At 39.5% G+C, this 26,925-nt stretch overlaps 1 protein-coding gene across 16 annotated transcripts in view; it reads left to right on the forward strand.

The window, feature by feature from the left end:
- BAZ2B (bromodomain adjacent to zinc finger domain 2B) overlaps nt 1-26,925 on the forward strand; it is a 242,880-nt gene that overhangs the window by 171,819 nt on the left and 44,136 nt on the right. For 12 of the 16 annotated variants that reach the window (XM_067549392.1, XM_067549391.1, XM_067549407.1 and 9 more), the window contains 7 exons: nt 11,744-11,809; nt 12,966-13,031; nt 13,714-13,758; nt 14,002-14,028; nt 15,340-15,405; nt 25,414-25,554; nt 26,580-26,834. In XM_067549392.1, the coding sequence (XP_067405493.1) occupies nt 11,744-11,809; nt 12,966-13,031; nt 13,714-13,758; nt 14,002-14,028; nt 15,340-15,405; nt 25,414-25,554; nt 26,580-26,834 (666 nt within the window). The remainder of the gene's footprint in view (nt 1-11,743; nt 11,810-12,965; nt 13,032-13,713; nt 13,759-14,001; nt 14,029-15,339; nt 15,406-25,413; nt 25,555-26,579; nt 26,835-26,925) is intronic. The other 4 variants (XM_067549400.1, XM_067549399.1, XM_067549405.1 and 1 more) reach the window with 1 other exon arrangement.

A 26,925-nucleotide genomic window follows, 5' to 3' on the forward strand; every position in this document is an offset into this window, starting at 1 on the left:
ATCGATGTAGACACTTTGCTCTTTGTGTAAAAGCTTAAATTGTGTGTATTTGTGTGTGTTTATAGTTAAAGCCTAGGCATTTCAATTTTTGATAGAGAGCTTTATTAAGATAGTGAGGAGAGCCTGATAAGTATTTATTTTACTGTCCTTATACTGTACAGTACAGTTATGATATTTCTTTGAATTATAAGGAAAATGAAAATGAAACACAAAAGTAGCTTAATTAATTTGAGCATGGAAAATGTGCATGTAGCTCAACCCTAATTTAAGGTAGGTATATCTATATTATTTATAGAATCTTCTCACATAATAGAACTGTGCATTCAGGTTCCACATGAAAGCAAGTAAACTGAGATCCTTGTATTTGGTTTTGGCTTCAGGGAAAATGAGGATGAAATAATGTGAAATAAAGTATGGCTATTGTCTCACCATCTAGAAATGATTGCAAGTCAGTCTTCACTAGAGCTGGTTGACCAACATATTTTTTTGTTTGTTGGCCATTTCAAAAAGTGTTTAGAAAATTTGGGTTGGACTAAAACCAGCATTTTTGAAATTTTCAGTGACCCAAAAAATGTAATAATAATTTGCATTAAATTAAACTTTTAAAATATTCTCGAAGTTTTAAAAAATAAATGTTAAGGAAATTTTTAAACTATCCCTTTCTAACAGACCTCCTAAGGTTTGCCTCAGTCTGTGTTTGGACTGGAGGGGCTTCTCTCGGTTTAGACAGAGACCATCTAAGGTGAGGAGTCAGCAAGGGGCTGTAGCTAGGGAACTGGGGAGGCAGACCAGGGTATTTTAAGGACCCAGGAAGGCAGATGTTGGAAGTTGGTTTCCTACTGGTTACCCTGCCCTGCTGCTTAGGCTGGTTTCTTGGCTACCATGCTGAGCCAGTTACCTAGTTCCATCCCCACATGCAAGTCACCTAATTACTAACTGGCTATTGAGCACTTTATGACAACAGAGGAAAAGGACTTAAGCCTCTTGTTCCAAAAACAGGGCTCTATCACTTCACCTAGAATCTCCTCTGACTTTACAGTATATGGTCTATGACAGTGATTCTCAACCAGGGGTATACGTACCACTGGGGTTATACAGAAGTCTTCCAGGGGATTCATCAACTCATCTAGATATTTGCCTGGTTTTACAACAGGCTACATAAAAAGCACTAGCGAAGTCAGTACAAACTAAAATTTCATGCCAAGGTGGATTGATTTAAATCAAGGTGATTTAAATCACCAAGAGAAAATCATTGATTTAAATCAAGTTTCCCGCTGACACTTCTTCACATATTTCTTAAACAATGATGCAAATCTGATCACTAAAACATGTTAATTTACAACTCAGTAAAGCATTTTACAACATCTAGGGGGGTATAGTTTGTGTAGTTTTTTTAGATAACTTGATTTTTATTAATTTAGGAAATAGTACATAATTCTCATTACCTGTGTCAAGCTGCAGATGTAGCAGCAGTACATTAGGAATGGTAAGACCTAAATCACACACACAAACACAATAGCACTTATATTTTATTAAACTAAATCTTAAATGTTACATAAATGTTTCACATTTGCAATTACAGCAGTCCCCTGAGTTGCCAGCTGATGGCTGTCCTTAATTTTTTTTATTTATTTTCAAATTTTATTACCTCTAACAGAAAAGTCATCACAACATTAAACATATGCTGTCCTTAAAACTTCTACAACTAGCTCTCATCTTCCCCATTCACACTGTCATTTTTATTCAGAGACTGAAACAGAAATACAAGTTTTCCTGCTTTCTCAACTCTGTCGATTCCTTAGCTTTGAGTGAATAATACCAAACAATGAAAATATTCTCTCTGTGCCTGCAGAGGAAGCTACTGCTGTGAAAAGTCAGCTTAGCAACTGAAGGAACTCTGTTTCAAGGTGCCTGGCTAATGATTTCCACCAATTCAGGGGAGTGACTTTGTTCAAAACATCCTCAGTAAACATGTACTGTTTAAATGGTTCTGCTCCAGCGCTGAAATTTATTATGACTGGCATAACTGAGGAGTGATTTTGAGATGTCCATGCCATGGCAGCAGCATCTTCTTCAGAAGTTAGGCATCTACCTTTATATCTGGGGTCGAGAATGTTCGCAAGAAAATGAGGTGGAGTTAGTGCTTGATCAATTCACTTCTTTACTGCCTGCAGTTGAACTTTCTGGTGAGATATTTCTTTCTTCAATGTCTCTTGAAGTGCCTTCCAAATTTCAACAGCATCAACAATGCAGCAACAATTTCTCTGAAGTTTGTTTAAGGCTATGGATATAGGCTTCAGTATACTGAGCATATCCTCTGCATTCCTCTTTAATCCAGTGTTAGATATTTTGAATGAGATACTTCCATCTATTTTTATCATCGTTTTCTTCACAAAGTTTTATGAGGCTAGACCAGCACTTCATAAATTGTTCAAAACAATCAACCACAGAATTCCATCAAACATTTTGAGGGATAATTAATTTGGATCCTCCTGTTCTCTGCAGTGAAGCTGAAGCAAAATGGTTGTTACGGAAGTATTTTGTGACTTCAACAACATTTTCTTTTATTGCTCGAGAAGACATACTTAAGTCTTTGGCTAAAGATGCATTAAATGAGCACTGCAGCCCTATGTTATAAGGAACATCCTTCCATTTCATCTTCTAAGTATCTTCTCATCTTTGCCACATTTGCAGGATTGAGTGAATAATACCAAATGATGAAAATATTCTTTGTCTCTTTGCGACAGTATCTTAACTAACTTCTCTGCCTTGCTTGGCCCAGCTCCACCACCACATAAGCACAGAACAGCAACAATCCTATCCAGCCTGTGTCTTTCTTTACACATGTGACTTTAGTCTGCTCAGAAACTGAAAGCCCAGAACTTTCAAGAAGGAAGAGCTGGTAGTTAGGCTGGACAAACTAGAGCCATTAATTCATTTTATGAGCAAATAAGTGTAGGATTAGCATGTTTGTGATGAGATTTAATTGTAACTGTTATTTTTTAAATGAGAGAGAGAAATTTAGTATTTAATTGTTGATTTAAAAAAAAATAAAAAAATCGGATTGAAATAAAAAAAATCCGATTTTTTCATTTTTTTAAAAAAATCATTGATTTTTATCCACCCTGTTTCATGCAGACAATGACTTGTTTATACTGCTCTATATGCTATCCACTGAAATGTAAGTAAAATGTTTATATTCCAATCTATTTATAATTATATAGTAAAAATGAGAAAGTGAGCAATGTTTCAGTAATAGTGTGTTGTGACACTTTTGTATTTTTGTGTGTGATTTTGTAAGAACATAGTTTTTAAGTGAGGTGAAACTTGGGGTACCCAAGACAAATCAGACTCCTGAAAGGGGTACAATAGTCTGGAAAGGTTGAGAACCACTGGTTTATGATTTGCAGTTGAGCAGTTCTGATTCGGGCAGTAGTGTTTAGTGAACCATGGAACAGATTGTGACATCCCTGCTAATGCTGATCAGTACTTTATTCTGTGTGTAGTCCATGAAATCAATTGGAACCGCTCTGAGTAAGATGCTACTCACTCACTATGAGTAATAGTTTCAGAATCTTGGCCTCAATGTCTTAGTAAACTTGATCAATACAAAGTGAATAGAAAGAAATACCTATTAAAAACAGCATTTGTAGATACTGGCAATTGTATGCATGAAAGTAAACCTCTTCAGTCTGAATTAACTTGATCAGTTTATTCAGGTAACTGCATCTAGAATCTTTTACATTGTAAAGGACTGTTTCATCTAACACTTGCAACGGTGTCCTGTTTGTGCATGTAAGGCCCAGATTAAGTATAGTTAAAATAGAATTGAATTAGTTAATAAAGGAGAGGAAAAGGATTTGAGAAACCCAATATGTAAAATTTCAGTCCAGTCTGCAGCACAGTAAAGGCTAATTGGATGTTGGCTTGTATCAAGACGATGTTGTCCTTAAACTAGAGTGTGTTTTATTAAACTTGATCTGCTTGAAGTTATTTGACAGATTAAAATGAGGAAGCATAGATGTTGTTTAAGTATGACTACAGCATATAGCAGGTAAGAGGAATATTTTTGCGAGAGATTAGTGTAATGATTTTCCAATTGAGGTGGTACAGTCAGTAGTATTGAGAGAGGTTGGATTACCATTTTGCACTTTACGTTAGGGCTACACCTTTAAAATGATTTGGAAACTGCAGCTAAGGCACAATGCAACTGCCCACTCACAGAACAGAGTTTCATGCAAAGGGCACATTGCAACTAAGGTCTTTGATCTGTGCGCACTGCCTCTGTCCCTGAGTAGAATAGTGACATTTGCAGTTAGCTGAGATATTTGAGCTTTGGGTAGTTGCATTTTGAAGAAATCTAATGAAATAAATATATTTATGGTAAGGAAAACAGTAGGTAACTCTAGATAGCAATTAATTTTTTGATTTTTCATACTTCTCTTTCCTGGGAGGTGAGGATATGGTCAGGAGGGGATTTTTTCCCCCACATTAGGCTTTTTTTGGCATGTGTTTAGCCTCCACCACAGAAAATGCAATTACCTTTAACATGTTTTAAACAGTTTAACATTCAGAAAGTTGTAATATAGAACATTGAGATGGCAAAATATTATTTTTAGTAAACTATTCCAACCATAGTGGGCCTGCTTCTGGTACTATTCAGGAACCATCACGATACCACCGAGAGGAGATAAAGTGACTCCTCTTTGAGTCACTCGTGCTTATTCTCTGCAGACTTAGGAAACTATAGTGGTGAATTAATTTCCAACACATAGAATAGAGAATTGATGGCTCATATCATAATCAGACTTTTCTCTCCCAGGTGCCTTGATATTATGTCCATTCAAACGCTTGCCTACATGTCACATCCTGATGCAAGCTTCTTTGACATCCATTGGAATAATCTAAGGGATTTTCTATGCCCTGAGTTCTGTGGTTCAGATTTTCTTCTGTCTGTCCAGATAACAGAATGGAAACATCTCCATCCGTACATATGCTCTGCTCTCTTCGTTGATGTGCCTCAAGCAGCTGTTCCGAGACAATAAATCCTTAAATAGGATGCTACAAGGTTTTCAATTGCAGCACATATTCTCGTTTACAAGGCACAAAGCATACAACACAGGAAATGTAAAATAAAACTGGACAGTTACTGCTTTACTAAATATATCTAACATTTTGTTCAGATTTTGGGAGCTCATTTCAGAGAACAATAAAAGCTTAATTTAATTCAAGCACCCACTTCTGGAGTTCCTAGTCTCTCCCTGTGCCTCAGGAGCTCACAGGCATGCTGAAGTCTGTGGGAATTACTTTGATTGAATGTGCTGTGGCCATTGTTTTCCAGATTGATTTATCTACTTTTACTCTATAGTACATACCTCCATATACCTCTCTGAGAAATACAAGTAAGGTTGTCCAAAGTCAGACTATCCATCTCAATAAGTCAGTTCTTCAAGTGCTGGTTTATGTCCATTCCATGTTAGGTGTGCATGCGCTGTGTGCACAGTTGCTGCAGATTTTTTCCACTAGTAGTACCCATAGGCCTGGCTGTAGCGCCCTCTGAAGCCATGTGCATATGCGCCGGTATAAGGGGAGCTACTGGCCCCTTCAGTTCCTTCTTATCACCCATGACGGTTGCTGGAACATCTTCTCTCTTTTGCTCTAAAGACTCTTTCTTTAGTGGTTAATCTAATGGTGTTTTTTTCATAGTTTAGTGTATATAGTTATTGTAAATATTAGTGTATATAGTGGATGGTTAGAGTTGGGGCCTGATCATCGAGGGTTTTCGTGCCCAAGGGCCAGGCATGCCCTGGGCTCTGGGTTTCAAACTCTGTGTCTCCTGTGGGAAGCACATGCCCGTTAGTGGCCTGCACACTGACTGTCTAAAGTGCCTGGGAGAGTCTCATGGGAGAGACAAGTGCCATGTGTGCCAGGGATTCAACCCCCACACAAGGAAGGAGCGGGACATAAGACTGAGGGCTATCTTGATGGAAACCACCCTCAGGCCTATCTCAGAGCCCAGTCAGTCCGATTCTGCCCCAAGCATGTCCATGTCGATGAGAAGCACACTGCTATCACTGAGTTCTTCCCAGAACTGTTCTCCATCCCCAGTGCCAAGGAAGAGGCACAAAAAGCAGCAAAACAACAGGGATGGTCACCTGCTCTGGTAAAGGACAAGCAGGCAGAGAGGCAGTGAAACCTGTGCTGGGCCACTATGCTACCCCGGCATCCATGTTGGCATTGTTGACTCCACAGAGGGCATTGAGTCCGATGCAGGACTCGATGCCAGTGCCAGGCGATGTTAGTAACCTGGCTGTCCCATCAACACCCAAGGCCTTCCAGGCAGGTAGGGACTTGCTGTCTCTGCTGGTCTCCCCCCATCCCCCTGCCATCAGAGTGTAGGTGGGCAGGAAGGGATAGGAGCTTCCTAGCACCTTCTCAGCTCCAGGCCTTCAGACGATCTGCAGGGGCAAGTCTCACATTTTACTGACACCCTGATTTGCGGCCCACCGTCAGTCCCCGTCTTGGCACTGATCCCCAGCATGGTACTGGTCCCCAGCACGGTGCAGGTCTCCTGCTTGGTACTTCTCCGTGGATTAATGAAGATCCCTGTCTTGGCACTGGTACCCAGCTCAGAGTTGGTCTCTGATGTGTCACCGATCCCTGGGGCAGTATCGGTCCTCAGACCTCTGGTACTCGATGGAGACAGAGGCTGGCACAGCCCCACCATGGTCACTGGGGCAGGACTCCTCCTTGGGCTTGGAGGAAGAGCCAGTGGTGCCTCCAGGACATTATAGGAAGCACTGAACCATCCACCCACGGGACTTGATACCGGCCCTCCAGTGGCCATGTGGCTGGCAGGCCAATGGCTAATGCACTGGCAGTATTGGAATTCCTGGGGGATTCCCCCAACACAGGGACCACTCTCACACCGCTTGGACTTGGCGGCATCCGAGAGATGGGACACCTCAACCGCACACTTGGCACCAGACCCTGACTCCGGTACTGAAGCAGGTCGCAGCTAACTTGAGCCTAGAGGTGTAAGAACTCAAGGAGACTTTGCATACCCTAGTAGACGTATTGGCTGCAGCAGCACCGGCCAAGGTTGCCCTGCCAATAAAAAAGGCGGTAATGGGCCAGTCCAGGCCCCTACATCAAAGTGGGCAGAGAAGAAATACTACTGCCAAGGGGTTTGACTATCTGTTCTCCCAACCATCCACTGGGCCCTAGGTGATAGCCACAGCTAACGAAAGAGACAGACAGGGACAAGCGAGCACCACCCCAAGCACAAATATGCTAAGAAACTGGACCTTTTTGTGAGAAAGGTTTATTCAGAGGGGAGCTTACAGCTTCATATTGCCAACCAACAGCCTTTGTTGGGGCGATAAGATATCAACCTGTGGGACTCCCTAAATAAGTTCAGACTCCCTGCCCCTGGAGTCTAAACAGGAATTCATAGCCCTCCTGGAGGAGAATAAAAGCCTGGCCAGAACCTCCTTGCAGGCAGCTTTCAGTGCTGCTAACGATGGCCTCAGCAGACGCTGTGAGGTGCTGCTCCTGGCTCCAGTCCTCCGGCCTGCCCCAGGAGGTCCAGTTATTTATTCAGAACCTCCTGTTTGAGGGCTCAGCCCTATTTTCAGAGAAGACCGAGACCATTCTCCATGGGCTAAAGGACTTGAGGGCTACTCTTTGCTCCCTGGGCCTGCATGCACCTTCTTCCTCCAGGAAGCACCTGTGGTTTTCAGGGCCTCAGAGACAAAAGCCCTATAAAAGAAAAGAAGGGTTACAAACACTCTCACCCACCGCCCATACCTCCCAGTTGGGGACTCATAGATCCCTAGGCAACCCAAACAGGCCTTTTGAAGGTGTATCTAGAGGCATTTTCACTCTATTGCAAATGTCTCCATTTCAGTTTCCTCTCCCCCTTTGTTTTTGAACTGTCTGTTGCCCTTCGACCAGGCATGGGCCACTATGACATCAGACTGTTGGGTCCTCAGCATGGTGACAGTCGGTTATACCCTTCAGTTTTTATCCACCCTTCCTTCCCACCCACCATCCTCGTCCCTGTTCAGGGACCCTTCTCACAAGCAACTCCTCATTGAAGAGATACAATCCCTCCTAGGCGTGGGAGTGGTGGAGGAAGTTCCTTGACAATTGACAGGGGGAAGGGGTTTTACTCCCAATACTTCCTAATCCCGAAGACCAAAGGAAGGTTCTGGCCCATCGTGGAACTGCGTCGCCTCAAGAAACGGAGGCTCCGCATGGTCTCCCTAACCCCTGTCATTCCATCCCTGGACCCAGGAGACTGGTATGCCATCTTTGACTTAAAAGATGCATACTTTCACATTTCCTGGCCACAGAAGGTTCTTCAGGTTTGTGGTGGGAAGTCACCACTTCCAGTTCACTGCTCTAGCCTTTGGCATGTCAGTGGCCCCAAGGGTTTTCACAAAGTGTATGGTCGTCATGGCAGCCTTCCTCAGACGTTGAGCCAGTCATCGAGGGAGGATAGACCTGTACTCCTCATCAGGTGCAACACAGTATCAGTTTAGTCCGCGCCACCTTCCAAGAGCTGGACCTTCTGATAATTGAGCAAAAGTCAACCCTGATACCAGTTCAGAGAATAGAATTCATCAGAGGCGGTGCTTGACTCTACGTAGGCCAGAGCCTTTCTACTGGAAGTTCAGTTCTGGACTATGTCAGACCTCATCTCCAAAGTCATGATTCACCCAGTGACAATAGCTCAAGCTGCTGGGACACATGACATCATGTACTTACATGGTACAATATGCGAGGCTATGCCTCAGGCCCCTCCAAAAGTGGCTGGTGTCAGTGTATCCCCCGAGCAGACATCACTTGGACTTGGTGCTCATGGTTCCACCTCCAGTTCTCGTGTCCCTGACCTGGTGGAAAAACCCCAGTTTGGCAATAGAAGGGGTACCGTTCGCTTCTCCCCAGCTATGGGTGACCTGGGTCATGGGTGCATTGGACCTCGGATGGGGAGCCCACCTCGGCAGCCTCAGGATGCAGGACCTCTAGTCTCAAGAAGAGCTGTCCTTGCACATAAGCATCAGAGAACTAAGGGCAGGGCATTTGGCCTGCCAAGTGTTCCTTCCCAGAATCTCTGGTATGGTAGTGCAGGTCCTAACAGACAACACAGCTTCCATGTTTTATATCAACAAGCAGGGAGGGGCTTGGTCTTCGGCGTTTGCCAGAAGGCCCTACGTCTGTGGGATTTCTGCATGGAGCACAGCATTCACTTCAAAGTGGCATACCTCCCAGGAACCCAAAACATGCTGGCAGAGTGCCTCAGCAGGGCATTTTCCTCTCATCATGAGTGTTCTCTCTAGCCAGAAGTTGTTGGTGTCATTTTCCAGAGGTGGGGGGTCTCCCCAGGTGGACCTCTTCACCACCAGGCAGAACAAGAAGTACCATCAGTTCTGCTTTCTGAGCAGACACAGTTCAGACTCCCTCTCAGATGCCTTTCTGATCTCCTGGTCAGACCATCTTCTGTACACCTTCCCTCCGATCCCTCTGGTTCACAGAGTTCTCCTAAAAATCATATGGGCCAAGGCAAGGGTCATCCTCATATCACCAGCATGGCCATGTCAGCATTGATTTGGCATGCTGCTGGACCTTTCAGAAGCAGAACCTCTCATACTCACGCTCTGCCCAGATTTGATTTCACAGGACCATGACAGGTTACTTCACCCAAACCTCACCTTCCTACACTTTACGGCATGGTTGCTGCATGGTTAAACCCTGAGGAGCAAGCCTGCTTGGAATAAGTTCGGCAGCTCTTGCTAGGTAGCAGAAAGCCTTCCACCAGAGTGACCTACCTAGCTAAGAGGAAACATTTCACGTGCTGAGCTTCCAAACAAAATCTCTCCCCATCCCATTCTTCACTGCAGGCCATATTGGACTACCTGCTCCACCTAAAGCAGCAGGGCCTGGTGCTCGCATTTATTAAGGTCCACTTGTGAGCCATCTCAGCCTTCCTCCCACCAGTGAATGGCAGATGGGTGTTTGCCCACAAGATGATGGTCAGGTTTCTGAAGAGGCTTGAAAGGCTTTATCCTCAAGTCCGACAACCCACATCAGATCTGAACCTGGTCCTGTCCAGGCTCACAGGGCCCCCTTCAAGCCATTAGCATCGTGCTCCCTACTTCTGTCATGGAAAGTTGCCTTTCTGGTCACCATCACATCAGCTAGAAGGGTATCTGAGATAAGGGTTCTCATTTCAGAGCCACGGTTCACAGTGTTCTTTTAAGGACAAGCTCCAATTGCGCCCCCATCTGGCCTTCCTACCGAAGATGGTGTCTCAGTTTCACACCAGTCCCAAGACATTTTTTTACTGGTTTTATTTCCAAAACCTCAAAGTCTGCTGAAGAGCAGTGGTTCCATACTTTGTTAGGAGGGGCCTCGCCTTTTACATTGAAAGGACTAAGCCCTTCCATAAGTCCCCGCAGCTCTTTGTAGCGATAGCTGATAGGATGAAAGGCCTGCCAGTGTCATCCGAAAGAATCTTGTCCTGGATAACTGCATGTATCAAGGCATGCTATAAGCAGGTGAACGTCACGCCTCCAGCCATTGTGACAGCCCATTCTACAAGCTCCCAAGCTTTGTCAGCAGCGTTCCTTGCTCAGGTGTCAATTCTGGACATCTGCAGAGCCATGACTTCATCATCAGTCCATACTTTTGCATCCCACAATGCCTTCACTCATGAAGCCCAGAGTGATGCCAGTTTAGGGAGAGCAGTGTTGCAATCAGCGTGCCAATGAACTCCGATCCCACTTCCGAAGGTGCCACTTGAGGGTCATGTAACATGGAATGGACATGAGCAAGCTCTCGAAGAAGAAAGAACGGTTACTAAACTTTCATAACTGTTCTTCAAGATGTGTTGCTTATGTCCATTCCCACGACCCGCCCTCCTCCCCTTCTGTCAGAGTGCTGGCAAGAAGGAACGGAAGGGGCAGGGGGCTGGCAGCGCTTCTTATACCAGCGCATATGCATGCAGCTCCAGAGGGCGCTGGATCCAGCCCTACGGGTGCCACTGGGAAAAAAAAATCTCCAGCAACCGTGCATGCAACGCACGCACACCTGACATGGAATAGACATGAGCAACACATCTCGAAGAACAACGGTTACAAAAGGTTAGTAACCTTTTTTTTCCAGGGGAAATAAAATAATACAGCACTTAATTGTGCATACTTCATCCAGCTATGATGTGGCTAGGCTAAATATTGGCTGCTTGTGGGTAGATACTTTGGGGTGTGCAATATGCTCAGAGGTACAGTGTGATCCCAGGTACCAAGATCAGTGGAGACTCAGGAATGGTTATGGTCCCTCCCCCTGCATGTCAATGAGAGTTAAGCAACAGATAGTAAGGTGCACTAAGGATTTCACAGCCCCCAACATTTCCTGCATAAACAAAATGCATCAGAGCACCCCTATTTCCACCCAAAACATAAACATAAATCCACAGGCATAGATTCCATTGTCAGTGCTTTCAGAGATGCATCAAATATTTGCTAATGTTGATGTAGAACACCAAACATGGACAATTGTAATTCAAAATAAGCAAGTGACGTGTGTAAGTTTCAACACAAGGGTACTTATATAGACTTGCTGATTTAAAAAAAAAAAAAAAAAAAAAGATCTTTTCTCATGTTTTCATTCATGTAAAAAAAACTTTTATATGGTGGTGGTTGTTTAAAAGGGTTAAAAGACATTTTTCCCCCCATTGCAGGAAAAAATTAAGAGAATTCAACAAATCAGAATGGAAAAAGAACTTCGGGCTCAGCAAATTTTAGAGGTAGAAACAATAGACTAAGTATAATTTTTTAAAATGTGTTCATATGTTTCAAGAACATTGTAATTAAGAAAACAGGTCTTAACTGCATGTTTGTCTCAACTGGATTAAAGTAGGGTCTGCTTCAGGAATTCCACAGTCTTGATTCAAATTAACTGTCTCACTATTTCAGAAATTCTAGGAATATAGATCTGTAGTTTAAACTATGGTCCCCATCCTGCAGTTGCTTATACATATGCTTAACTTTAAACACAACAATACTCTCATTGACTACAAAAGGAGTACTCATGCTTACAGTTAAGCAAATATGTATTTGCAGAATCTGGGGTAAAATAGTATTGCAATCTACTTAATGTGGAATTGAGTTCCTGACCGTGGAATGGATTTAAAATCTAGTTGTAAAAAGTTAAATTACTGTAGCAAAGTAGGAAAACATTTAACATTTGGCTGTGAAGTTGATACTTGAACAGCATGGTTCTAATTTTCAAAAATGTGCATGATCTATTTTTAAAAAACACAGGTTTCCATATTGCAGATGGTTGCTTCATATAATGTGTCCATGTCATGTACAACTAAATTAAATGAATTTCAATTTAAGATTTCTGTTTCAGATCTCCATTTGTGATCTGTCTGACAACAGATTTCTTTTTGGTCTCAGTTGTCTTATACTAGAACTGATATTGATATAAATTAAATGAATGGGAATATTATTCCCAAAATGTGTTGCTGAGTCTTTACATTGGCTTCAACTGATCATTTTCAGTTACATCAAATGTGTGTTTTAAAATTGAAAAAGTGGTAAAATGTTGATTGCTAAAGTTTTTAATCCACTGTTTTATGTAATGATTAGAATTTTAATCTCTTTCCAATAATATTTTAAAAATAAACTATTTTCCTATATACTATGTATCTTGGTTACAAATATCCAAGTAAAGGAAATCTTCATGATGACTTCATAATTCTGGCTTGATTTGAAAAAAAGTAAATCGTGAATTTACTGATAATGCAAAATGTACTGGGGAAGAAATCTGTTATAACGTATACATATGTGGTATTGTTTTGCACCTTGTGAGGCATGTAGTTTTATTTCTAGTCTGAGATTATTTTCAAGTTTTAGTGGTGCTGTTGCATGACCTTGAGACCTGTTTTGCATGCACAGGCTAAAAAGAAAAAGAAGGAAGAAGCGGCAAATGCCAAATTATTGGAGGCCGAGAAACGAATAAAGGTTAGTTTTAGATGAGCATCAGAGTTTTTATTTTTCCAAAAATAAAAACTGTGTGATTGTGCATAACAATTGTGAACCAGTGTGAGAACTGTAGGGATGGCAGAAACTTTTTAAGGTATTACATTTTGTAATAGAGTAAGTACTGTGTGTGTGTGTGTGTGTGTGTGTGTGAGCATATAAATATAGATGTGCATGTGTGCGCGTGCATATAAATATATATATAATATAAAAATTAAATAAATAGAAATATCAGTACATGGATTATCTGTACCTTATGCTTGGCTTGAGCAGCTTTTGACATGCTCATCAAACCCTTATGAAATAGTGTTGCATACAGTGTCATTTCTGTTTTATGTTGAGGATAATGAAAAACTCTGTTGCTACTTGTGTGACATTGTGATCGTGTCCCATTTAACCCTGTGAATCCTGAAAAACTTAACTTGCTGTATTTGGAAATCATGCACTCTCAGTATAGCCAAATGTTGTTAGCATCGCATGATGCTTAGTTCAGTAGATTTGCTAGCATAAAATGTTTCTGTATTATGTAAAGTTTTTGAAAATAAAGGAGTAAAGAGAACCTGAGAGTTCAGATTCTTCCTATTTTAGCATGGCTCAAAAATTGCATCTTACTGCTAAATAATATATCAGGTATTTGAAGCACACTCTTGTTTTTATGTTTAAGGAAAAAGAGATGCGAAGACAGCAGGCTGTTCTTCTGAAACATCAGGTTGGTATCATACATTTATCAGAACAGTAGCAAATGCTAATTTTAAATTTCTGCTTAAGCTGTGTGGGGGAAAAGTCTTCAAAATATTTTCTGTATAAATTTCTGATTTTTGATTCCTGCATAAGTTTTTGTTATGGTTTATTGCCTTGCTTTGGTATTGGGGTCTCTTTGAGGGGGGTTATAAAGTGGTTTTATGACTTTGTGATTTCTGTTTCATAATGTTGTGCCAACTCTTTCTACCAGGAGTTGGAGAGGCATAGACTAGATATGGTATGGGTATGTTTATTTTTGTACATCTAACACCGCATTGTGATTTGGTTGTGATACGGTTGTCATAGCAATGCATAAAATGTAGCACTGGCTGCTGTCATATTACATACTGCTGCATGGCTTTACAGCACAGTGCATTGCATACATCTGCTTGTCTTGTCTATTAAAGAAAAAAGTATGACTTGTCTCAGACGTGTTATAAATTGAACTCTGAAATCCATTTATGAGGCAGTTGACTGGAAATCTACATTACTGATGTCACAACATGAGTTGGACCATTATGTAAAATCAGTGATGAATTTATGCAAAATTTACATTTTACCTTTAATAGGAAATCACTGTACAAATTTTGCAAGTTTTATCCCATTTCCTGGGATTCAGTATAAAGCTTTTAATATGATTTTGGATTAGAACACTGTACAAATTGGGACCGTGTCTTCCCCCATATTTGTACAGTGCTGAGCACACTAGCTTCTCAATAAATGCTTAATATTTAAATCTGAAAATGAAACTAGGGATGAAATTGTGGCCTCGCTGAAATAAATGACAAACTCCCATTGACTTCGGTGGGGCCAGGATTTTACCTTAGAATTTTAAAGTTGAAGGAACTTATCTAGTTTTTTTCTATAGTGCTATCATTCATGTTGCATTTAAATTTGTTAACATAACCTATGGTGCAGCTTTTGTCGCTTTGCATTGAGGGACAGGCATCAGTAAATAGGAATATCCTATTTTATTCATGTTTGTGTATGAACCGTGGCTAGTTTAAGTAAAACTGGTCTCAACACAGAAAAATTCAGCATACTTATTTGTTGGTGGCATATTGGATTCCAGCAAGATTTTACTTACAGTAAACATGAAGTTAAAATTATTTTAAAACATCACCTTTTGCTATATTTATAAATAATCAGAAATACAACTTGCTGTTCAATTGGCTATTCATTAAGTGATTGCAAGCTTTCTAATAGCAGATGTAAGGTAACTGACCTGTTCCAGCCAACCATTATGCTTTTTGTTCTGTCAGCTTATGAAGGAGCATCACAACTGACCATAAGTAAAGCTGTATGCTTTCTGTTTTACACTGTCTCCATGTTCATTGCTTTACCTTTTTGCTTTGATTGTTCTTGTATTTGCTTTCTAAACCTGAACTAAAACATGCACAGACTTGGCCATTCTTGTCCTATATATAGTATTTACTGTGACTTGTCTATTAATGCTAAACTTGTTGTACTGAGTTGTTTCTTTTTTTTTTAAAAAAAAAAGAAACTTGTAGCTGTTTGAGTCTTGTTCTAATTTTATCTGCTTTAATAGGAGCGAGAGAGGAGAAGGCAGCATATGATGCTTATGAAAGCTATGGAAGCACGTAAAAAAGCAGAAGTAAGTTATTCATTCAGCTCTGAAAAAGCATGAAGTTTCTTTCTTAACAATTTGACTGCTGTCTACCTGTATTCATAGAGCAGAACATTGACACAGAACTTCTATAAAAAATGATATGTCAAGAAAGTAGCTGACTTGTCAGTCAGAAAGTATTTTTGCATCACACACTATTTTTGTGTAGGTCATTTCAGACTTCAGAGTCATAAGTGTCTCCTAGCAAATGTAATTTCCCGCGGCCGCCCGCCCCCCAACACACTTTTTGTGTGGTTGTGTGCATGAATATAATGCTTTAAAAGTGATACACTAATTCTACTGGCTAGAGCAAGGCATTAGGTGGGACATATGCTGCATAGATTTCCCCAGAGAACTATTCAAATGTAAAAATGCCCTTCGTATTCCAGTCATGGACTTCTCAGGCTTTGTCTATATTTGGAAAATGAGGAGTTATATTAGAAAACTTGTAAACGAACACAGTGTCTATTCTAGCTGTTAAGTGGTGTTTAACAGTGTGTTAATTAAAAGATGTTAGCTAGCACAACTCTTCCTTCCAGTGTAGATGAAGCTTCGAAGATTGCTGATGATGCCAAATTATATGGTGATTTTGTGAGGTGGAGTACAGTTGAAAATTTTGTGGAAAACAAAAATTACAAGCCTTTTGGCCAAAAACTATGCCAGACTCAACCATTTAACTTTCTGCAGTGAAAAATAGTTTCCACAACACCCAACAAGTCTGTACTTGACTATTCTTGAGGTCCTTGACTGTTGGGCTTTTAAAAAGGGAAGGGGGTGTCTCACATTATCAACCACTGTAGTCTGTCTGGCACACAACTGTTTATTTTAAAATTTGTATCATTTTAAATTTTTCATAGTTGGGTAAAATTATGGGTTTTAAGCATTTTTTTCTATTTGTATAGATTTTAAATTTTCATGGTTGTAAGAAATTAAAGGGAGGCAGACAATCAATATTGAATGACAATAGATGTTGAGATTCAAAAAGTTGAAGCTTTGTAATAATTAAAACACAAACTTTCAAAATATACAAAATAAATATCCTTAAATCAAACTCTAAAGTTCTCAAGCAGCATTTTTCTTACTGTGCCTAACTGTAAATTTAGATGATCCTTGATGGAAATAGTTGTTCATCGGTTTGTGTGTGTAGGTGAAATTGGTATTTTCTAACATTTACTAATAAAAATGTAATCCTTCCAAGCCTAGGTACATCTATGGTCCCATCAGTAGCATGTGACCACCGGTAGTGAAGTACTATTTTCCTCATTTTACAAATGGGGAAAGGCACATAGTGACTCAGGGCATGTCCTGTGTAATGGGGGCTACAGTGGCACAGCTACAGCTACAGCTGTGCCACTGTAGCAGGGGTTATCAAACTTTTTTTGCTGGGACCCCCTTTTGAAAATATTTCAGGCTGTGAAGACCCTGCCCCCAAAAGTGACAACTTCCCCCACCCAATACCATGCCACTCTTACTTCTCTTCCGGTGGTGGTGGTGGTAGCAGCACTGTCTTCAGAGTTGGGCACCCAGTCAGCAGCCGCCACTCTCGTGCCCCGCACAATAGTCTTGTGGCCCCCTTTTTGATTGGACCCCCCAGTTTGAGAAATGTTGTGCTACAGTGTAGATGTTTCCTACATCAATAGTAAGGGGTTTTTCCATTGATGCAGGTAATCTGCCTCCTGAGTGGTGGTAGCTAGGCCTACAGAAGAATTCTTCTATTCATCTACCCATGTCCATACTGGGGGTTAAGTTGCTAAACTACAGTGCTTTTCATACTCCTGAGCAGCATAGCTAGGTTGATTGAAATTTTAAGTGGAGACCAGGGCTGTGATTTGCCCAAGGTCACACACACAGAATCTGTGGTGGAAATGATATTTGAGCCCGGGTCTCCTGAGTCCCATTCTAACGCCCTAGTCACTTGACAACCTTCCTCTTTTACTATTACAGAATAATATTTTCCGTTTGTAAAGTATTGATGCTAGAATCTCTTTAATTCTATAATTATCCAAACCCCACATTATCCTGGTAAGCAACTGCAGAATCTAAATTTTTTATTTGTAACTCAAATGAAAATATTTCTTGTGACTGAAGGAACTCAAGATGCTGTGGTTTTACTGGATAGACTAAAATAGATTCAGTGGATCCTGGCAGTCACTACTTTATAGGTCCTGATCCGAAGTCAATGAGAATATTTCCATTGACTTCAGTGGGCACTGATCAGGCTTTTAAGTGATTGGCCTCGATTTACCTCAGTTTGGGAGAATCTTCAAAGGACATTTGAGGTCTCAGTGATCTTAAGCTACACTGAGTCTCAATGTTTTTGTTTAACAGATCCCATTTGAGTCATCAGTTTGGTAGAAGTCTCAATTCAATCTGACCAGTCTGGCTGGAAATCCAAATTTCTTAATGTCCAGTTTGAACACCAGAAGCAGGTCAACCTTCTTTATAAAGTAGGTCACTGTTGTGAAGCACTATGTAAGTGCAGTGCAGTTATTGCTATTAGCCATTAATTCTTTCTCTCACTAGACAGTTTATAACTTTAAGTGAAAAGGGTTTGCTGTCTGATATTATGTCAAACAATTACAGCATATTTTTACACAAACAGTTTTTGAGGGGGATTTACGTGGGGATTTACTTTCTGTGTTTGTCAGAATCTGGGTTCACCTACCTTAGCTCTTACTCTGTAGAAGATAAACCAATTACAGACCAACCTCTGGTATCTAGTAGTTTGATATATCAAGGATATAATGGACTTGATGCCATCAGTTCGGAACCCCATGGAATCATAGGATATAAGTGAATGCTTCACAGAAGATCTTTAAACTCCTTTGTGAGCCTCTAAATTAGTGAGCTCAAGTATTTTATATATGGCCGATTGTATTTCTGATGGCCAGTGACTTTTTGGAATCAACAGACTCTAGGTTCTTCTAACTGATATACTCTGCCTCATTAGTTTTTTGTTTTTTTAAGTCAAGCTATTTATTCATATTTTGATGGGATTCATTTTAGAAGATGTTTAGTTCTATAGTAACCTGGCTATTTTTCTGCCTACCTCTTTGTCTTCCTTCATACCAGTTCCTCTTGAATAGTTTTTACAAGCTGGCTGTTGAGGTGTCTTGCTTTCTGGTTGGAGCAAACCCTTTAAGTCCATCCAGTATTTTATGTCCTTTTTAAAATAAAAATTAACACATTAATTTAGTGCATTGTGTCCAAAGCATTTCTAGTGCTTCCTTGCTTGTTTTTTTATTGATATTCTTTAGTGGGATTGAAATTTGAGGAACATGTTAAAGTTGGCAATGCTGATAAGCATCATTTCTACTAAGGAAGATTCAAAAAGCTGCATCTGGGAGTTCTTGCCATACAGTTATATAGCACTGTTGACATAATGCTGTGAAAGGAATCAAGGTTTGCATTATCTGTACTGCAAGGACAATGTTCTGAGTGCTCAGTTTTTCTGAATGACAACAAAGACACAGAACTGGAGCATCTCTCACCCTATCTGATTTTATAGTATGATTATTGCTGAAAGATGAAGATTAGGGAGCAAATTCAAGCCATAAGCACTTTTTAATGTGCTGTATCTAAGAAAGTATTTGAAACTTGTGGTATTATCAAGGAAGAACATCTGTTCCTGCATCTCTTTGTTAAAAGTTTTATACTATGATAAATACTAATGTTCTGAATAATTACATGTATAGAGACTTTGAAGTGTACTTCCTGTAGGGAAAAGACTTAATTTTTTTTTGAGATACATTAGTTTTCTTCTTAGATCAGTGGATAGCCACCCTCCCTTATTTGTGTATTTTCACTCAAATGCACCATTAAGGTATATTTTGCACACTGAACCCTCACAAATAAATCTGTTTGGCTTTTTAAGTCAGTAGGTGGCACTGCTTGCTCTGAGATAGCACTCCCAACACTATGCTGGGGCATTGCTTCAGTGCTATCTTTTGGATGCGATGTAAAGGTGAAGTCCAAGTTATAGTACTTCAGAAAACAAAAACGTTTAACTCTTGTGCCCAAACTTGTGCCAAACTGAAGCTCACATAATAACACTTTGTTTAACAAATGTTCCCCTTCAATTCAGTTATAGAAGGTATTGCTTCCTCTGCAAAACATTTATGTAGAGTTTCTTTGTATTGTCAAATGTTTGCCAAGTTCCACCCTAGAGATGGCTGCACTTCAGTGTTTAGTTAAGTGATCCTTCCATATAATTTGTATATTAGTTAAGTTTGTAAAAGTGCTCTGAGATTCTTCAGAATAACGGGTGTGTTATACATATAAAAATATAATTTACGCTGTTATTTTTCAAAGTTAAGGAAATAACCCCGAACTATGGACCTCTGAAGACTACTATCTTCAGGTGGTTTACTTATTTGGAGACAATGGAGCAGTGGCTACCTGTAGTTTTACATTAAATCAGTACTGTGGTATGGATTAGAGGAAGCTAATTTCTGATTAATAACCTAATCCAGAGTCACAGTCACACACAAGTAATGAATAAGCTGAACAGAGTACTCCTGAACAAGCAGCTTTTTCTTGAGTTACTTAAGTCATTGAACATAAACAGTTTTGTTTAATGTTGTTCAATCTCAAGTCAATGCTAATGACTTTTTTCCATTTCTTTCTCTGACTTTCCTGGCCATAGTTATTTATGCTATGTGAAAGTGCTATGTACATAGATGATTTATTCCCTTACAGGAGCTCATATATTTTTGTTCTGAAATAGTAAGGGATTGAAAAAATAAATTCTCATAATTACACACAAAAAATACTTTGATTTAGAATGAGTTCTGTGTGAAAGAAAGAACGATTGTTGGTTAAATGTGTAAATAGAATGTTCACTTTACTTATGTCAATGGGGTAACAAACTCTCATAATTGTTCCAGAGCTTTTTTTCCCCTATAACTTCTCAAGGATCAGTAAGCAACAAAAAATTGTTAAACATGCATTTATTGTTAGAGGGCTCTGTCAGCAGTATTGTAGACATCAACATAATATGAGAGTACCTCAGGTTTCAGAAGCTGTCTAATAAGCAGTTTGAAAGTAGAATGGAATTCACAACACCCTAGTGATTCTAGTAGTGTTTCACATGTTGCATCACTGAGGATTTATACCAATCGTTGCTTAGTTGAAAATACCATGTGGCATTGTCAGTTTTACTTAACTAAACCAACCTTTCAGTTTTAAATGTCCCATATATAAATTGACCATCTGAAACTGAACAGTTACCTATAAAATAAGTGTGGCAGCCAAGAATATCTGATTAATTTGATGTTTGTGCAAGTAAAGCTACAAAGGGATAAAGATCATGAGGTGATTTTTCTGTAGCAACAGGGAATGAATAATGTATGTAATTTAATACTGACTATTTTATACCAGATCATCTCTCTGTATCCTTTAGGTGGGGTAAAATTTTAATTAAAAATCATAAACTTGCTGCAGCAAAGCCATTGATTCCATATTTCGTACATATTATTGTCCCTAAAAGCACTTCAAATAATACATTTTAAATCTAAAATGTTGCTAAAAAGATGAACAGTTTTACTACATAGTAAATAAAAATGCTTACACTGAAATACTCCTTTAGATTTCTTATAACATTAATTGTCTTAGGCAAACTTACATTTTAATTTTATGCCTAATGAAAACCTCAGCAACAATATTTGCAGTTTTTGTTTTTATATGTGCCTCCTATGACCTCTGTTTTATTAATCTCATTTTTATTCTCCATGTGACCTACAGTATTCCTTTATATATTAAATTTTATTTATGCCTTTTAAATGTGAGTACAAGTTGTTGTCAGAAGAAACATATTCTAACTTTTAATTATGCCCAGAACAAAAATGTAAGGAACCCAAAAGGATCATAAAATGCAAATGCATAGACCATTTCTATGGATTATATAGCAAATGCTTCTATACAGAAGCTTTACAGTTACATACATTATCAAGTTTTATAACAATTGGTCAAAGTCACGTTACATCTTTCTGTGCTTAATTTATTTTTCCATAGTGGTGTTGGTTTAAAAACAAATAATTATATCCTGTATTGTTCTCCAAAATATCCTTTTCAGGTGACTAATATGAAAAAATTGTATTTAGATTTTCTGTCTACACATTTGCAAGTAGCAGGAAAACTTTGATTCTTTATTCTGAATAGTGTCTACCACCCATGAACCAGTTTTATTAAAAGTCTGAGTTTGAATTTAATACTTTAACATTTTATATAAGGAGATTCTTCTTCAAAGCACTTTACAAACATTAACTGATTAAACCTCAGAATATCCTGTGCGGTATTGGTACAATGAACATTATTAACTAATATGGAAAGGTTAAGTAAGAGGGAATCTCTGTCTGATCCAGGATTAGAGCTGTAGTCCTCAGACCACAGAACCCTGCCTTTCCCTCGACATATCTTTGAGAGAGGCTAAATATCTTAACGCAAAGCTATGCTTAATGCAAATGTTGGAAAAAGTCAAAAGGAAGTTATAAATTGGGAGGGGTGGGGGAGTCTTTGTTTTGGTTTTGTGTTTTTGTGATTCAGTTCAGAGCAAGGGGATTTATCTGTTTTAAATAGTGATTTTCATGCAAAGATATTTATTTTGTTGTTGTTCTCTGAAATGTGACTTAACAAATGGGGCCATGGATTCCATGTGTGTCTCAATGGTTTTCATATAAAATTTGCTGCATTTACAAGAATAAAGAAAGCTATTTTAACTGCCAGCCCTGCAGACTCAGCCTAGGAACTGAGGGTCAAGCTGTGTTCTTTTCAATCATACGCATCATCACCATTAGTTAGGATTCTGCATGTGAAACTCACTTAACAAGTCTTCTGATGGAGAAGGAGCAGTAGAATAATTTAGCTCACTCTCCTGCAGTTATGTTTAGTTCTATTCTAACATTACTAACAAAAGTAAAGGGTAGTAAATGTTTATTTTTGTCTGTAAAATAAACTGACTACTCTTAATATACACCTGGAGCAGATCTGTGAGTAACAATGTATCATGGTTTTACAGCATTGACTTTTTGACCATAAATATACATAAAAGTGTTACTTAAAATAAATCTATTTACCATTCCCATGCCTTTCATAACTGCCCATAGCATTTTGCTAATTGTCAGAAATACGTAAATAATAATGACCAAGGTATAGAATATTTTCTAGGAAATACCAACCAGTTTTGGGGAACTAGAGGCCCAAGATGCAGCAGAGAACCATTTTACCAAAACCAGTCATAATTCCCAGATATGCTCTGCTCGAAGAGTATTTTCCATTATATAATAGTGGTAAAGATATGGATTGTTGTATGCAGCTTTAATGTATTATGGCTTTCTAGAGACTATGTTATGTTCTGGTGAATGGAGCCAAAGCATAAGTAAAAGTGGTATGGCCTGTGTGAAAAGTCATAGGATTGAGCTGGCCAGGGTGCTGGCATGGCCAGGCTGCAGCAGTTAATACAGGATATGTTGGGAATTCTCGATGTGGTGACCTTGTCTGTACAGGTGAGATTGAGCCAGTAGATGCTATCTGTGCCATGCCCTGTCTTTAGCAGAATCCACACACACACATGACAAGCGGCAGAGGATGTCATAGAGCTCTGCTCTTCACTGCTTTGTCCCCCACACAAAAGAAATGTATGTTTTGTTTCCATTGTTTAGACCTTATGTACTCATAAATAGTACCCCAGGATTGTATGCACTTTACAGTACCCAGATTATTTGAATCACTTCTCAAGAGTCCATTCAGCTAATAATTACACATACCAAAATTTTGACACTCTGTCCATGATTCTGCAGTAATATGATAATGCTTTGTTTGTGTTATCACAGTGGCAATAGGTCATGGTATTATAAATGCAGAATTAATATTTCACTCCAGGATTAAGAAGAACAAGCAACTGCTGGGGTCAGGGAAGAGAACTAAAAACAATGAGTATGTGTGGTGATCCTAAGACTAAAGTGAAGGCAATTTGCAGACTATCCCATGCATCTCTGTGAATGTATCTCAAGCCTGCCCTGCAGCACCTCTCATTCCAGTTCTAGGTCCTCCTTTCATCAAAAGGAAGTCAGTTATGCAAAATTCTGAAGTTATTTTGTAATACAGACAAAAGAGACTAGGCTAAACCCCCCAAATTAATTTGATTTATGGAGAGAGGTCCACAGCTGGTGTGAAACATTTTAGCTCAATTGTCTGGCCCTGGTCACCACAGGTGAAAGGCTTGTGCCATAAACACTGTGCTGCCTTAACCCTCATGACATTAGGTTCTTGAGGTTTAATAGACTTACATTTGTGTGATGCAGAAGAGTTGGTTTTGATGTTCGAGAATGATTGCAAAGCCCATGTATGTTTTTTGATTACTTTAAATTCCATATTTGTTGTGCAGAGGCATGGAATAAATCATGCAGGCAGTACAGGCTTTGCCAGGTGTAGCAAAATATTCAGTGTTTTGTGTGGATGAGTGTGGGCTGGCAGGGATGAAGGCTGCCACTTTGCCTAGGGCAGCAGAACCCCTTGAGCCAGCCCTGAATCTAGGAGAGCTCCAAATTCAGCATCAATCATACCAGATGCCTGATTAGAGGTAGTTAATACAATAAAAGGTGACCTAAATGTAGAATGTGTTTGAGAAGCAAGAGAGAGAAAGATAACTGACAGCCAGTCACCTTTTTGTTGGCTGTTGCTATGTTTGTGTCTAGAATTATGTATGGCTGAATGTGCTGTGGTGAGATTTTTGCATGCTTCACTGCTTTGTGATGCAAGCTCAAAAGCTGTGTGCATTGAACACACACAAAAAAAACCCCTTTTACAGTAAAATTGCAGACTAACCTATTTCTCTTTATAAAATACATATTTTAAGTGTGATTTAAAAAAAGAGTAAAGTCAGTGGTTTAAAAGTGTGTTGCGTAGACATATACATTCATATTTATTTTTATATTAACTACTGTTAACATAACTACCCAGGCTTCCATGTGATATAGTTCTACATGGAATAGGTGTCCCCACTTCCTACATGCAGCCCATCACTATTCCATCTGCACTAATGATCATACTTTTTTGAATGGCTAGAAGTGATAGACATAGCTAAGCTTGACTGATGTCAGGGTTTTCCCAAATTCTCCAAAGGCAAGATACCTGAAGAAAGCATCTCTGGGTAAATAGTGTGTAAGGGAATGGATACCCATGCCATTAACAGTATTAGGACAGCACTATTTTGAATAGCGGGCAACAATGAGGGGGTTCAATTATCATTGCCCATCTGACACAGTTTACACATTATGCTGTATGATTTGGACAGTAAAAAAACAAACAGAAAAAAACCTACAAGTGAACCATGATGTTTCTTGTTAAATATAAAAAACAAAAAACCTATTACTAAGTGGTTGCATAGGGTCAGATTTATATCATTATATCTTAGTTTTATATCTTATTGTTTCCCCTGCTGTAGGGGTATTGGTATCTATGCATCATTAGGGAAGATTCAATAATGGCATTGTGTTTTGGACTGCAGTGACCCTTGTTTGGATATATACTCATACGTCCATCCTTCTGACTTGATAGTCTCACATTTGGAGCAATTGTATATCAGTCATTAATAACCAGAAGAATCTTTTGCTACTGAAGAATCTTTTTTCTGATGTGCTGAAGCAAAAATTACTCCATTTTGGCTAAGCCATCCCCATCTTTTTGGAAAGGGGGCACAGATGCAGTACACAGTTTCTTTTAAAGCCCAGTTTGGAGCATGGACATTTCCATTAAATGTCCATTGCCACTACATGGAAAGCAGTATGAGAATGTCAGATCTGCTACGTACAGGATGATTTAACTCTGTTTACAGTACTGGGGAGGGCAGCTTCTCCCCTTGCCTTCTTTTAATCCAAGTGCTTTAATTGCTGTGGTGATTATTAAGATTATGTAACTAGTGCTTTTCAAATTCATAAATTGTTCCATTGTAAGTATAATGACTGGGTTTAATTGTCTATCCTTTCTGTTCTATTTAAGGAGAAAGAGCGGTTAAAGCAAGAGAAACGCGATGAAAAAAGATTAAATAAAGAGCGTAAACTGGAACAGCGAAGATTGGAATTAGAAATGGCTAAGGAGCTAAAGAAGCCTAATGAAGATATGTGCTTAGCAGACCAGAAGGTAATCATAATAAAGTAAATTTACTTTTTGTTTTCTTGCCCCTTTTTTATCCCGTTTCTCTCCTCTGTCTTTTGCCATTGTGACAGTAATTCTCCTTACTGTAGCTGCCCCCAGTTTTGCCTTAAATAACTATTTGCAGTATTACTTATATACTTAATGTAAGCATTAACTAAGGGATACTACAAACATGGAGGCAATGTTTTAGTTATCTAAGGAAATTACTTTTGAGGCTGACCTACTTGCCAAAAATTCAGATGCTTTAAAGTGGCCTTCATGATTGTTACTGTAAAAGCATTGCAGCCTCTCTACGTGAACCTCAGCTGGAGGCTTCTCCTGGGATTTCTTTCCCCAACATAAGTTTTTTCCCCAGCTTGTGAGTTCCTATGGTTCCCTCAGGACCTGTCTGTCTCAGCTCCCAGCTCCATCTACTAGAGAACTACTTTGTAGAGACAAGGTGGGTGAGGTAATATCTTTTATTGGACTAACTTCTGTTAGTGAGAGAGACAAGCTTTCGAGTTTACACCAACAGGAGTTGGTCCAATAAAAGATCTTACCTCACCCACCTTGTCTCTATAATATCCTGGGACTGACACAGTGACAACAACACTGCGTACAGAGAGCTACTTTTTCATTTTAGAAGATTCCGCAGCCCCCCTTCTGCAGCCACCGCCGTGCGCCCCGCGCCGCCCCCCACCCTCCCCCCCAGCTTTATAGTGCTGATGTTCAGAGTAGAGTCTGAGTGTCACACCTGACCCAATAGGTCAGTAGTAAATAACCTGTTACACACACACACACACACACACACACACACACACACACACACACACACACACACACACACACACACACACACACACACACACACACACACACACACACACACACACACACACAATGGTGAAAACAGTGGAATTATTTCACTATTCAGTCCCCAACCTTTGTAGCTTATTAACATCGTCTTGCAAGTTTTATTCATCTTTGGAGATAATACTGAATCTCTCATTGTTTTTCTCCTTGATTTTCAGCCTTTGCCAGAGTTGCCTCACATTCCAGGCCTTGTTCTCTCTGGAAGCACATTTTCAGACTGTCTCATGGTGGTGCAGTTCTTGCGCAACTTTGGGAAAGTTCTTGGCTTTGATGTGAATATGGATGTCCCTAATCTGAGTGTTCTTCAAGAGGGCTTGTTAAACATAGGGGACAGCATGGGAGAAGTACAAGATTTACTTGTAAGGCTGCTCTCAGCTGCTGTTTGTGATCCAGGACTAATTACAGGATACAAGGTAAAAAAAAAAAAAAAAAAAAAAAAAAAATCCTAAATAGCTTACAGCGGTAAACAAATAATTAGCAAATAAATTATTAATAGTAATCATT

Source organism: Emydura macquarii, unplaced genomic scaffold, assembly GCF_026122565.2.
Source record: "Emydura macquarii macquarii isolate MOO-44397 ecotype Brisbane River unplaced genomic scaffold, CSIRO-AGI_Emac_v2 contig_1253, whole genome shotgun sequence".
NCBI classification, from domain to species: domain Eukaryota; kingdom Metazoa; phylum Chordata; order Testudines; family Chelidae; genus Emydura; species Emydura macquarii.